The following is a 12,800-nucleotide window of genomic DNA, read 5'->3' on the forward strand; positions in this document are numbered from 1 at the left end:
GACAATGCTGCCAGTTTCAAAAGGTTATTTTGTTCTGGGTTTTTTTGAAAAAGGTTGTGAAAGTAGTGATGTTGAAATGGGTATGAGAGATTGCCTAAGTCAACAATTAGGGGAGGCTTTTTGGTTTTTTAATTTAAAAAGACAATTGTACAATGGAATGGGAGTGGCCAGTTCTGGCTATGTTTTTAGCTGTAGCAGTCACAAAATGTTTGAGTCCAGAAAGGTTGCAAGCTTCAGTAGATGATTCTTGACTGACTTTCTCTGAAATCTCTCTTTGGGTTTTTTTCCCCTCCTGCCTGGAAGAACCTGTGTTTGAATCCACCTTTTCCCCCAAGGGGTGTGCTTATGGGATGTTACTGTGTTGAAACAGTTAATCCATAAGGTTACTGTGTCAAGTATTGGTTAAGTTTTCCAATAGTTAAGTTATTCGAAAATCCACTTTCTTTTGTTTGTGTTTTAACTACGGTGTTTAGATAAATTTTGTTTTGCTTAAAAGCCGAATGGTTAGATGAGCTGCATCAGACCTGTAAGACTCACTTCACACCTGCCTTTAAAAGATGAAAAAGTTAGGGTCTCGGCTACCTTCTTGAAATATTTTGTGGGGGTCTGGCGTGGTCCATAACAACGTGGATAACAGACCTTTCAAATATTCTGAATGTAGAAGACATTTAAAAGGACAAGCAGTCTGCTGAAACACCAGCAAAGTCACACTTGGGAGAGGATATTCATTTGCTTCAAGAATAGGAAGAAACTCATTCAGTCATACCACTTACAGACACACCAGTGAGTTCACTCGGAGATTGTGTTGTGGATTGTGTTGTTGTTGCTTTACAACTGAGTTCATTCTGACAGTTCTAGTTTTATTTATGTTGCTGTTGTTAAAACCATAACTGGACTGGAATTTAATTACTCCACCAGATCAAAATATATAATGTAATTTGAAACAATGTGTCAGGTCCTTGATTTCTCCGGGATACAATGAAACTAAATGATGACTCCGGATTTTTTATGTTCTCATACTTCAGTTACTCCTATGGAAAAGTCCCAGTTCCCATACCTTCCACAACGTATCTCTTCATCTTGTTATCCAGCAAATGTTTTGGTAGTGCTCCTGGGAATCACTGAAAGCCAAACCCAATCTTTCTGACACTTTTAGTGATCAGACATTACGTGTGGCCCTTAGTAGACATCAAATAAACCAGTTTTGTGTTTAACACATGGAGTAGAATCTTCCCAGCCCCTGCACAGTGTAGGCAATAATGGGTTAGTTGGGAAAATATGGTGAGATTACAAAAATGAGGTTCTCAAGTCAAGGAATGAAAAGTCAAATTTTCTAACCATGGTTTTAACAGAGAGACAAGAATCTTGGTGGTAAGTAGTGAGAGGTTTTATTTGCATGCAATTACATCTCATTATTATCTATTCTCTGTTGATTTATTTGCAGTTTGATATTCTTCCATGTGGCAGAGAGAAACGTAGTGCTGACAATTTCCAACATACAAGTCTGAGCAGGTACTCAGTCATTCTCTCTTGATCCTCCAGGTCTCCTTCTCAGCAGCATTCCCCAACATTTCAGGACATTCTCCATGGGCAGTGAATTCCTGCATCTTTCATCTTATGAGGTCGACGTTGGAAATGCACCAGCCTCCCATCACCTCATGGCACATCCCTGATTCACTTAGAGTACAGTTCGCCACTTCACTTTGGAGCAGATCAAAACAGCTTAGTGGGAATAGGTGGAAGCTCAGAACCGATAGGCTGGACAGAGATTGCAAGCAATAAAAATAAATGAAGGTTTGGGGGATCACTGAGATTAAAGGGTTGAACTGTGACTCAAACTACAACTGAGAAACAGCTTCTACCACACCTTGAGTGCGCAGGGTAAGTGGGTTTTCCTGTCTGAGGACACAAGTTTCATCGGTCAGCAATGCGAGACCATTCTAGAGTCAAATTGCACTTAGAGAGCAAGTTGAAGATATCTGTAATCACAGGTTTCTGCATGTGAAACCCATGCAGTGATCAACAGAGCGATTCAAATCCTGGCCACGTACAATCTTAACCATGTCATTGATCGTTCTATGTTAATCAGTCATCTCTGTGAAGCAGAAGTAATCTCAGGTCACCTTAAAATTGTCAGCTGCAGAGATCAGAGATTTCTGTGAGCTAATGAAACCAAAGGTTATTGGGAGTATATTGGAACAGCCACATTCTCATTGAATATCAGTACAGGCTCAAGAGGCTGAATGGCCTACTTGTCCTAATTTATGTGTTTGTAGATCAGCAGTGTGTAACTTGCCTCCTGCTCTCCAGTAGCAGCAGTAATACCAGATACAGCACAGCAACTGACCAGGGCTCCTTAAACACACATTTCAAAACCATGACTCGATCACCTAGAAAGACAAGGAAACAGATGTTTAGGAATCCCAGTGTCCACAATTTTCCCTCCAAGCCACACAATTCAGACTTAGAAATGCATTGTTGTTCCTTCACTGTCACGGGCCAAATTTGCAAGGCTCACTCTTTGATGATCTGTCTCTGATTGGAGACTAATTAACATTTTCAGGATGTCTTCTTCAATTAAATGTTAGGCTCAAAATTCACCTTATTAGCTTACTTCAGTCAAAATAAAATGAAACTAGTCAGAGGATGGTCAAGTTCTACTGAAATTCATTATCTAGGCCAACTTAGTGGTGTTTGAAGATATTTTATTATCTCCCCTGCAGGGTCCCACTAGCTCAGGCAATGGCGAGGCTATCAAATGCATTTAAAAGTTCATAGACAAGGATACAAACATTTCCATGAGATGTTTCCTGTTACAGGCTTCCCCTGCTACTTGAAAGTACATATGGTGTAAAGCATTAATTTATATTGAAATATTATTTTTGTACAAGCGAAAATCCTCTTCAGATTTCTTTCAGTTAGTAAAAACAGGTACTAATGTTGGTCCTTCATAAAAGTGAAGTGGTGTAAAGTGAACTTTTGAAAAGCAGGGGATACCTGTATCAGTCTTACCTACATTTTCCTTTCACTGGAATGTTCATCAGTAACAGGGGGCACTTAAACCCCCTCAACCATTCAATTCCATCAGAACGGACACATTTTCCAGATCCCTTGAAACTCTTAACAAAAATCTAACATTGCAATTTTAAAATGTTTAAGTAGTTTTCACTATCCCTGATCGTTGGGGTCGTAGATTTCACTTTTCTAATTCTCCATCTTGCTCTGATGCTGCCATTTCTGTCCTCAGCTGATTACACTCTTTCAGTGATGCTAAACATAAGCTTCAAGAATACAGCCCTCTGGATTTGCTATTGAGACCAACACATACAGACTGGGAACTCTGCATCCTACTTTGTTTTCATACCTTTTCTTGTTTCAATTTGTTTCTTTTGTTAGCTGTGCACCTGCTCCAGATTAGATTAGATTAGATTACTTACAGTGTGGAAACAGGCCCTTCGGCCCAACAAGTCCACACCGACCCGCCGAAGCGCAACCCACCCATACATTTACCCCTTTTACCTAACACTACGGGCAATTTAGCATGGCCAATTCACCTGACCTGCACATCTTTGGACTGTGGGAGGAAACCGGAGCACCCGGAGGAAACCCACTCAGACACGGGGAGAATGTGCACTCCACACAGTCAGTCGCCTGAGTCGGGAATTGAACCCGGGTCTCTGGCGCTGTCAGGCAGCAGTGCTAACCACTGTGCCACCGTGCTGCCCACAATCTTTCGTTTCTTCGTTTCTTTTCCAGTCCCAACTCTGGTCAGCATAGATAAGTTGGACCAAAGGATCTGTTTCAGTGCTGTACATCTCTATGACTCTACAACTCATTTAACTTAATTTCCCATGGCTTTGAAGGACTAATTAATGTTATGTTCTCTGCTGGTCCAGTGGTTAGGCTTTGGAGCTCTCACTGTGATGACCTGAGCTTGACTCTGACTTAGAAAAGGGGAATTTGTTGTTCTTGTAGAACTGTTAACTGACCAGGACTTTTTTCACAGTAACAACAGGGAAAATAGAGCAGCTCTGCCTGAATCATTGTGGGTTTTACATCAGATATGAAAGCATCACGCTGGGCCAGGAACAAATCAAATGTTCATCTGCTCCTGAGTATTTAGCCACTCCAAAATACTGGCTGCAGGATGACATAAACCCTGCTTTTTATTGAAACACGCAAGATTGTTAGAGAGCGTGACAGCCTGGAGGTGCAAAGGTTGTTTGTGGGACAGTCTTAGACCAGAGGGGAGAATCTCAGAACAAGAATCTCACATAAAAACAGAGATGAGGAGTTTCTTCTTTCTGAGGTTTCTGAATCTGTGGAATTCTTCATCGCAGAGAACTGTTGAGACTGGCACATTAAAGTATATAAAAGGATATGACAGACATATTTTTGATCAGTAAAGGATTCAAGGGTTATGGGAAAAGGCAGGAAAGTGGAGTTGAGAATTATTAGATCCCCAAGAATCGAATTGAAGAGACCATGACTCAAAGCTTGAAAGTATATTTCACTGGAGAGGGTCATAAAATAACAGAGTGATTAAATAAAATGATGGAACATTCCAGAAGAGGTAGAGTTGATACTGAAGCAGTTTCCTGAGGACAAATATGCCTTGCCTACCGATGAAATTCATCACTTCTCAAAGTGAGGACCATTGAAGGAAAGCAGTGATGTCCGTTAACACCACAACATGTAGATGTTGGCTATGGGAAGAGCCTGCGGTGCAATAAGTAACAGATCTGACTACGCATCTGAAATGTGCAGCTTCAGATGCTGGCTCGAGGGCCATTCACAGCTTTTGTTTTAGCAGTAATTCTCAAAGAGAACAGAGTCCTGAAACAGAACTTGGGTTTTGGAAACTGAAAGTTGCACATGAGCAGCTTGTAGGACGACTTCACCTTTCCCTTGGAACATTGTCTCTGATGTTCTCGGTAACATTCACTAATCTGAGATATTGAAAGGATTCTCATTCCTGCACACCAGGGATTCAAACATCATCTCTGCCTGGCGATAATGAGAAAACTTACATGAGAACTATACTGGAGTCTCTTAATGGTAATATAAGAAGTGTTTGTTAAGTACAGAACTTGGTTGATTCAACAGACAGTGAAATCAGGGATTCTGTGTGCTCTGATTAGATCTGAGTTCATACAAACAGCCTATATTGGTTGATCTTTTGGCAGTTTTCTGTCAACTGTTCAATTTTTTTCTGGTTTAAAACTCAAAACATCAGAGCGCTTCATTGGTTTTAATATTGTCATAATACTAAGTTCAAACTTGATTGGAGTTTGGTACCTTAGAACATAATTTAAACTGATTGGCTGAATTTGAATTGGTTTTTATCTTATAGCAACACAGATAATGCTGGCTGTTTGACCAAGTGTTACATTTTATATTTTCCAGTACTCTGTGTGCTTCTCTAAGTCCTTGCTAGCTTCTCAACTCTCTTAAAAGGTACAGCAGCTCTTACATCTTCATAATACCAGTCCTTCTGTCCAACCTGTCCATGCCAACCAGATATCCTAACCTAATCTCATCTCATTTGACAGCACTTGGCTCATATCCCTCTAAACCCTTCGTATTCATATACCCCATCCAGATGCCTTTTAAATGTTGTAATTGTAACGGACCCCACTACTTCTTCTGACAGCTCATTCCATACACGCACCACCATCTACATGAAAAAGTTGGCACTTAGGTCTCTTTTGTATCTTTCCCCTCTCACCTTAACACTATGTTCTCTAGTTCTGGACTCCCCCATCCCAGGGAAAAGACCTTGTCTATTTACCCTATCCATGCCCTTCATGATTTTATAAACCTCTATAAGGTTATCCCTCGGCCAATGACCCTACTATACCTCTGCAATCAACACAGTTTCTCAATTGCTTTATCAGGTTCTGCCTTTATACAATCATACTTACCTGTGTTTAGATTAAAATGCTATACTTAGAAACATTAGAAAATCCCCAAATCTGCCTCATGTACAGTCACACACTTATATCACTGACCGTGGACCAAATAAGAATAGCATACCCGAGGAGCTGTGTCACTTGGAACAAACTGTCCATGTAGTTTTCTCCCTGATGTAGAACATAGAAAAGTTTGGCACAGAACAGGCCCTTCAGCCCACGATGTTGTGCTGAGGATTATTCCTAATCTAAAATAAAGTAACCTAATCTACGTACCCCGCAAGTCACTGCTGTCCATGTGCATGTCCAGCAGTCGCTTAAATGTCCGGAATGAGTCTGCTTCCACCACCATCACTGGCAACGCATTCCATGCATTCACAACTCTCTGCGTAAAAAAACGTCCTTTGATGTCTCCTCTATACCTTCCTCCTAACATCTTAAAAATTATGATCCCAAGTCAATCCTGCCTTGGGGAAAAGTCTCTGGCTATTGACTCTATCCATGCCTCTCGTTACCTTGTATACCTCAGTCAGGTCACCTCTCTTCCTCCTTCTCTTCAGCGAGAAAAGTCCGAGCTTAGTCAACTTCTCTGTGTAAGACAAGCCCTCCAGTCTAGGCACCATCCTAGTAAACCTTCTTTTCACCCTCTCCAAAGCCTCTGTATCTTTCCTAATTGGGTGACCAGAGCTGGACACAATATTCCAAGTGTGGCCTTACCAGGGTCTTATAGAGCTTCAGCAAATCCTCATGGCTCTTAAATTCAATCCCCTTGTTAAAGAAAGCCAAAACTCCATATGTTTTCTTAATAACTTGATCCACTTGGGTTGCAACTTTGAGGGATCTATGCACTTGAACACCATGATCCCTCTGTTCCTCCACACTACCAAGAATCCTGGCTTTAACCCTATATTCAGCATTCATGTTTGACCTTCCAAAATACATCACTTCACATTTATCCAGGTTGAACTACGTCTGCCATTTCTCAGACCAGTTCTGCATCCTGTATATGTTGCACTGCAGTCTGCAATACCCCTCGATACTGTCAATGGCATCTTCAACCTTTGCTAATTTACTAACCCACCCCACAACCTCTTCATCCAAGTCATTTATAAAAAAACTACAAAGAGCAGAGGCCCAAGAACAGAGCCTGCGGGACACCACTCACCACTGACCTCCAGGCAGAATACTTTTCATCTACAAACAGTCTCTGCTTTACATCAGCCAATGAATTCTGAATCCAGATAGCCAAATCTCCCAGTATCCCATACCTCCTGACTTTATGAATGAGCCTACCATGGGGAATCTTATCAAATGCCTTGCTGAAGTCCATATGCACCACATCCACTGCTCGACCATTGTTGACCTGTCTCGTCACCTCCTCAAATAACTCAATATGATTTGTGAGGCATGACCTGCCGCTCACAAAGCTATGCTGACTGCCTTTAATCACACTATGCTTTTCCAAATAGTCATAAATCCTAACCTTCAGAATTTTTTCCAAAGCCTTGCTGACCACAGACGAAAGACCGACTGGTCTGTAATTGCCAGAGATTTTCCTATTCCCCATCTTGAAAAGAGGAACAACATTCACCTCCCTCCAATCCTCTGGTACGACTCCCGTGGAGAGTGAGGAAGCAAAGATCTTCGTCAGTGGCTTAGCAACCTCCTTTCTCGCTTTCCGGAGCAACCTAGGATGAATCTGGTCTAGCCCTGGGGACTTATCAATCTTATTGTTTGTCAAAGTTTCCAGCACATCCACTTCATCAATCTTGATCTGTTCAAGCCTGTTTCCCAGCTCCTCAAAGTTCTCATTCACAAGGTCCCTTTTCTTAGTGAAAACCAAAGCAAAGAAAACTCAGTTAGGAGTTCCCTATCTGCTCAGACTACATTCACAAGTTCCCTGCGCTATCCCTGATCGGCCCTACCTTCTCCCTGATCTTCCCTTATTCCTCATATATGAGTAAAATGCCTTTGGGTTCTCCGTAATCCTTCCTGCTAAGCCTTTCTCGTGCCCCTTCCTGGCTCTCCTCAGTCCATTTCTGAGCTCCTTTCTAGTAAGCCTGTAATCCTCTAAAGCTGTGCTTGATCCTTGCTTCCTCCACCTTACGTAATCTGCCTTCTTCCTTTTGAAGAGAAGCTTCTCTGTCCTCATCATCTAAGGCTCCTTAACCTTACCCCTTCTTGCCTGTCTCCAAGGAACAAATTTGTGCATCACTTGCAATAACTGCTGCTTAAAAAGTCTCCACGTCTGTTGTGCCCTTTCCATTGAACAATTGCTCCCAATCTATACTTCCCACCTCCTGTCGGATGGTGTCATAATTTTCTTTTCCCCAATTAAATATCTTCCCTTGCTAATTGCTCATTTCCCTCTCCAAGGCTATGGTAAATATAAGGCAGTTGTGGTCACTGTCACCAAAGTGTTCTCCCACTGTGTGGTCTGACACCTGTCCTGGCTCATTGCCGAGCACCAAATCCAAAATAGCCTCTCCCCTTGTCGGCTTGTCTACATACTGAGTAAGGAAACCCTTCTGAACACACCTGACAAAAACAGCTCCATCCAAACCATTTGCGCTAAGGATGTTCCAGTCAATATTGGGAAAGTTGAAGTCACCCATAACAACAACCCTGCTGCATCTGCATTTTTCCAAAATCTGACAGGTATGAGTTCTTCAATCTCCCTACTGCTATTAGGGGGCCTGTAGAAAACCCTTGCAGTTCCTAACTTCCACCCATACTGACTCAGTAGACAAACCTTCCACAACAACTTTCGTTTCTGGGCTGTGATGCCCTCTCTGATTAGCAATGCTACATCCACTCCTCTTTGTTCACCCCTCCTGTTCTTTCTAAACGTTCGAAACCCTGGAACATCTAGCAACCATTCCTACCCCTGTGAAACCCAGGAACATCTAGCAACCATTCCTATCCCTGTGAAACCCACAACATCACACCCCCAAGTACTGATCCATGCTCTAAGCTCATCACGTTTTTCTGACACTCTTTGCGTTGAAGCAGACACACTTTATCCGATCACTTTGTTCCATCACATGAATAATCTTCCCGATAGACTCACTACATCCTGTCACTTCTCCATATCTAACTACCCTCCTCTCAGATACGTAGCTCTGGTTCCCACCACCCTGCCAAACTAGTTTTAACCTTCCAGAACCACACGAGCAAATCTCCCACTCAGGACATTTGTGCCCCTCCAATTCAGGTCCAAGCCGTCCTTCATGTATTACAATGCTTGTCGTACAGCCTCCAGTTCACTGATTATGAGCTGAAGTTCCTCTAGTCACAGACACTTGATGAGGGCATGTCAATCTGGATCACACCAGTTTTCAGAAGTTGCTACATCCTGAAAAGTCTCAACACATCATCTTTCCTACCATCTTAATTGATTTTAAAAACTAATAACTTTGCTTAGTAATCTTTTTGTAAAACGTAATATCTCAAATCTTGCATCAACTCATGTTCTTATTATTTTTTATGGGTGGAACCAGGGAGAGGATATTGATCAGTTAATTGTGGAAAATAATTCATTTGGTCATCTCATTTACTAATAGAGCAGCACAGACAAATAAATTAGGAAAGACAGTTCTGACATTTCGAGAACACAAAAGGATTTACTCAATTTTCCTACCTTCAAATGCGCAAACTTTGAAACAGCAAAGGATTTCTTCCACAATTGGCATATTCAAACTGGAGAAAGGTTATTTTAAATTATTTGAAAATGAGCGGTAAGTCACTTATTCTTCTACATTTGTCAAGGCTCCTATGACTACGAAACAAAACTATTATCTCAATGATTTCAGTCTTTTCCTGCACACAAGCTATGAATAGTTGAAACTAGTTAAGATGGGGGGGGTGGGGGGGGGTGGGGGGGAAAGGAGAGAGGGGGAAGGAAGAGAATGGGAGTGAAGCAATGAAATTGTACAAATGTTTTAACATTTTGATTTCTGCCTAAGGAGGAGCTAGAATGTGTCAGATCAAGATTCACTGCAAGGACAGATAAAATGATCCATTGAAACTCTGCCGTCCCGGGATCAAGCATTGCTGCTGCGTACAGATCTCAGAGGTCAGTGTAGAAAACAAAATGAGCAGTAACACTATCAAGGACAAAGAGGGTATTTGGTGAACGGGACTGGCATTCCCTCCAAATGGCTGTGCAGGCAGCCAGGGACGTTGCACAGTCATGACTTCTGAAATTGGAAGTCAATACCTCAGTCACAGTAGCTAAACTTGGAGTGACTATACACACACACACACACACACTACAGGAAATGTGGAACAGGAGTTGCAAAACAGAGTTTTGGAAGATCTCCGATTTCCAAACTGGGCTGTGGCAAATGTGGGAAACCGGTCAGGAATGCATTGGAATCATCAAGTCTAAAGATAACACAGGCACAGAGATGGGTTTCAGTAGCAAATGAGCTGGGCTGGGGTAGAGATGGCTATGTTATGGAGATTTAAGTATCTGGTATGAGTGACAGTGTGATTTTGTCTTTGGAAATTCATCTTGGGGTTAAATCTGTGACTGAGGTGATGAACAGTGTGGTACAGCCTCAGTGTCAAGAAAGAGGGATAAATTCAGGAGTTTGACAAAGGAATATGTAGTGGTAGCTGAAGACAATGGATTGGTCTTCCAAACATCTACTTGGAGGAGACTTCTGCTCATCCAATACTTGGTGTGGGATAATGCAATAACAGTGGAGGAATGAACAGGGCTGATGGAGAGGTAGAGCTGAGGTTGTCCAAGACCACATGAAAACTAACACAGTGCTTCTGGATAATGTTGACCAGTGGCAATGTGTAGATGAGAAGTAGGAGGGAGCAAGGATCACTCAAGTCTTTGCAAGCACTGTGCAATCAAAGCTTTTTTAAAAGGACTGGTGGATAGGAAGGTTTAAGGGAGAGTGAACTGTTAACAATATCAGTGAACATCCTTAGTGAGAATAGGCCAGTGGAACAAAGGTGGATCTCATGGCCAAGAGAAGCTCTGACAGGAGAGAAACTGGAAACAGCTTTGGAGTCAGAGGTCAGGAAGGCAAAACCTGACAGACAGTTTGACCCAGTCAGCTAGTGGAAGGGAGGGAAGCAGCAGAGGCAACTGATCAGATTGTGCCCCTCACACTTCTCATTAGAGGAAAGAAAGGTGAGTCCCTTCAAAGGCACTGACTTGTGTTGGTGATACTAAAAAGACTGAAGACACTGGGTGTAACATAAAGCCAATTCATTGAATTTTATTCTGAATGTTCACATACAAAACTGTTCTAGAGTTTATTAATATCAGTAGAAATAGATGAAATGAGAAATGGATGGTCCCAGCATTTGAATAACAGCAAATCCAATTCCTGCAGTTACTAATGAACTCGCTGGTGTCTCAGAAGGTGGGGTATCTGAGCAAGTCTTCCCACTCTCACAGCAAGTGATCAGCCTCCCCACAGTGTGAAATGATTGGCTAACAGTGAGGTCAGGTGATTGTCTGAAGCCAGTCCTGCAGTGAAAGCACCTGCATGGTCTTTGCTGTGTGTGTAAATACATTGGTGGGAAATCAGATCACTCAGATTTCCATAGCACTTTTCTCAGTCTGGGCAGAGGCAGTTGCACAGATTGTCTCCATCTCAGTGACAACAAAACTTGCTCAAGGTAAGGATGAAGGGGAGAGAGAGTAATTCAAAACAGAGACATCTGTGTTAAAGACAGTAAGGAGGTGGCATGTACTGTGTTTTACACAAAGCTGGTTTATATGATGTTTGTCAACATTAACCCTCTAACTGGGTAAAAGTAACATCAGAAACAGACCACAATGAACATGGCTCTCTCCTGGATGTGGTTCATAGTAAAATCCAATCACTGCAGTTAGTTGTGAACTCTCTGGTGACTCAGCAGGTGTGATACCTGTGTGAATCCCTTCCCACAGCTGGAGCAGGTGAATGGCTTCTCCCCAGTGTGAATGTGCTGGTGCCTCAGCAGGTGGGATGACTGACTGAAACCTTTCCCACAGGCAGAGCAGGTAAAGGGTTTCTCCCCAGTGTGAACACGCTGGTGTACCAACAGGTGGGATGACTGAGAGAACCCCTTCCCACAGTCAGTGCAGGTGAATGGCTTCTCCCTAGTGTGAACTCGATGGTGCACAGTCAAGTAAGATGATCGCCTAAACGCAGCCCCACAGTCAGAGCACCTGAAAGGTCTCTCATCCGTATGAACACGTTGATGGAGCATCAGCTCCCCAGAACTTTTATAACACTTGCCGCAGATTGGGCATTTAAATGGTCTCTCATCAGTGTGAACTCGCTGGTGTGTCACCAGGTTTGATGAATTGATAAATCTCTTCCCACACTCTGTGCAGGTGAATGGTCTCTTGCCAGTGTGAACTCTCTGGTGTCTCAGCAAGGTGGATGATTGAGTAAATCCTTTGCCACATTCAGGGCAGATGAATGGTTTCTCTCCAGTGTGAACTCGCTGGTGAATCAGTAGAGTGGATGATTGAGTGAATCCCTCCCCACACTCAGAACAGGTGAATGGCCTCTCCCCGGTGTGGCTACGCAGGTGAATTTTCAGTTTGGATGGATGAAAGAATTCTCTCCCACAGTCCCCACATTTCCACGGTTTCTCATCAGTATGAGCATGTTTATGTTCTGTCAGGCCAGCTGATTGGTTGGAGTCTTGCCCACACATAGAATCCGTGTACAGCCTCTCCTTGCTGGAAACAGTGCTTTCTTCTTCCATGTTCAACACTCAGTGATACGTTGGCAACTCTCTCAGATTCTGATGTAATGTTTGGGTTCAGATTATTGACTTCATAGCCTCCTCTTCTTAAAAACCATGTGAAACTGATTTAGAACGAACAAAAGGAGACAGAAACCACAAAATCAAAAACACATGTTA

General features: G+C 42.5%; 1 protein-coding gene across 10 annotated transcripts in view; it reads right to left on the reverse strand.

The window, feature by feature from the left end:
• Positions 1–1,371: 1,371 nt before the first annotated feature.
• Positions 1,372–12,800, reverse strand: part of LOC132836294 (zinc finger protein 239-like) — a 42,964-nt gene continuing 31,535 nt past the window's right edge. For 8 of the 10 annotated variants that reach the window (XM_060855690.1, XM_060855694.1, XM_060855697.1 and 5 more), the window contains one exon: positions 11,188–12,745. In XM_060855690.1, coding sequence (XP_060711673.1) covers positions 11,772–12,641 — 870 coding nt within the window. In that variant the 5' untranslated portion in view covers positions 12,642–12,745 and the 3' untranslated portion in view covers positions 11,188–11,771. Of the gene's footprint in view, positions 2,391–9,552; positions 9,612–11,187; positions 12,746–12,800 lie in introns of those variants that run through there. The other 2 variants (XR_009647360.1, XR_009647358.1) reach the window with 2 other exon arrangements.

Source organism: Hemiscyllium ocellatum, chromosome 46 (genome assembly GCF_020745735.1).
Source record: "Hemiscyllium ocellatum isolate sHemOce1 chromosome 46, sHemOce1.pat.X.cur, whole genome shotgun sequence".
Lineage (NCBI taxonomy): Eukaryota > Metazoa > Chordata > Chondrichthyes > Orectolobiformes > Hemiscylliidae > Hemiscyllium > Hemiscyllium ocellatum.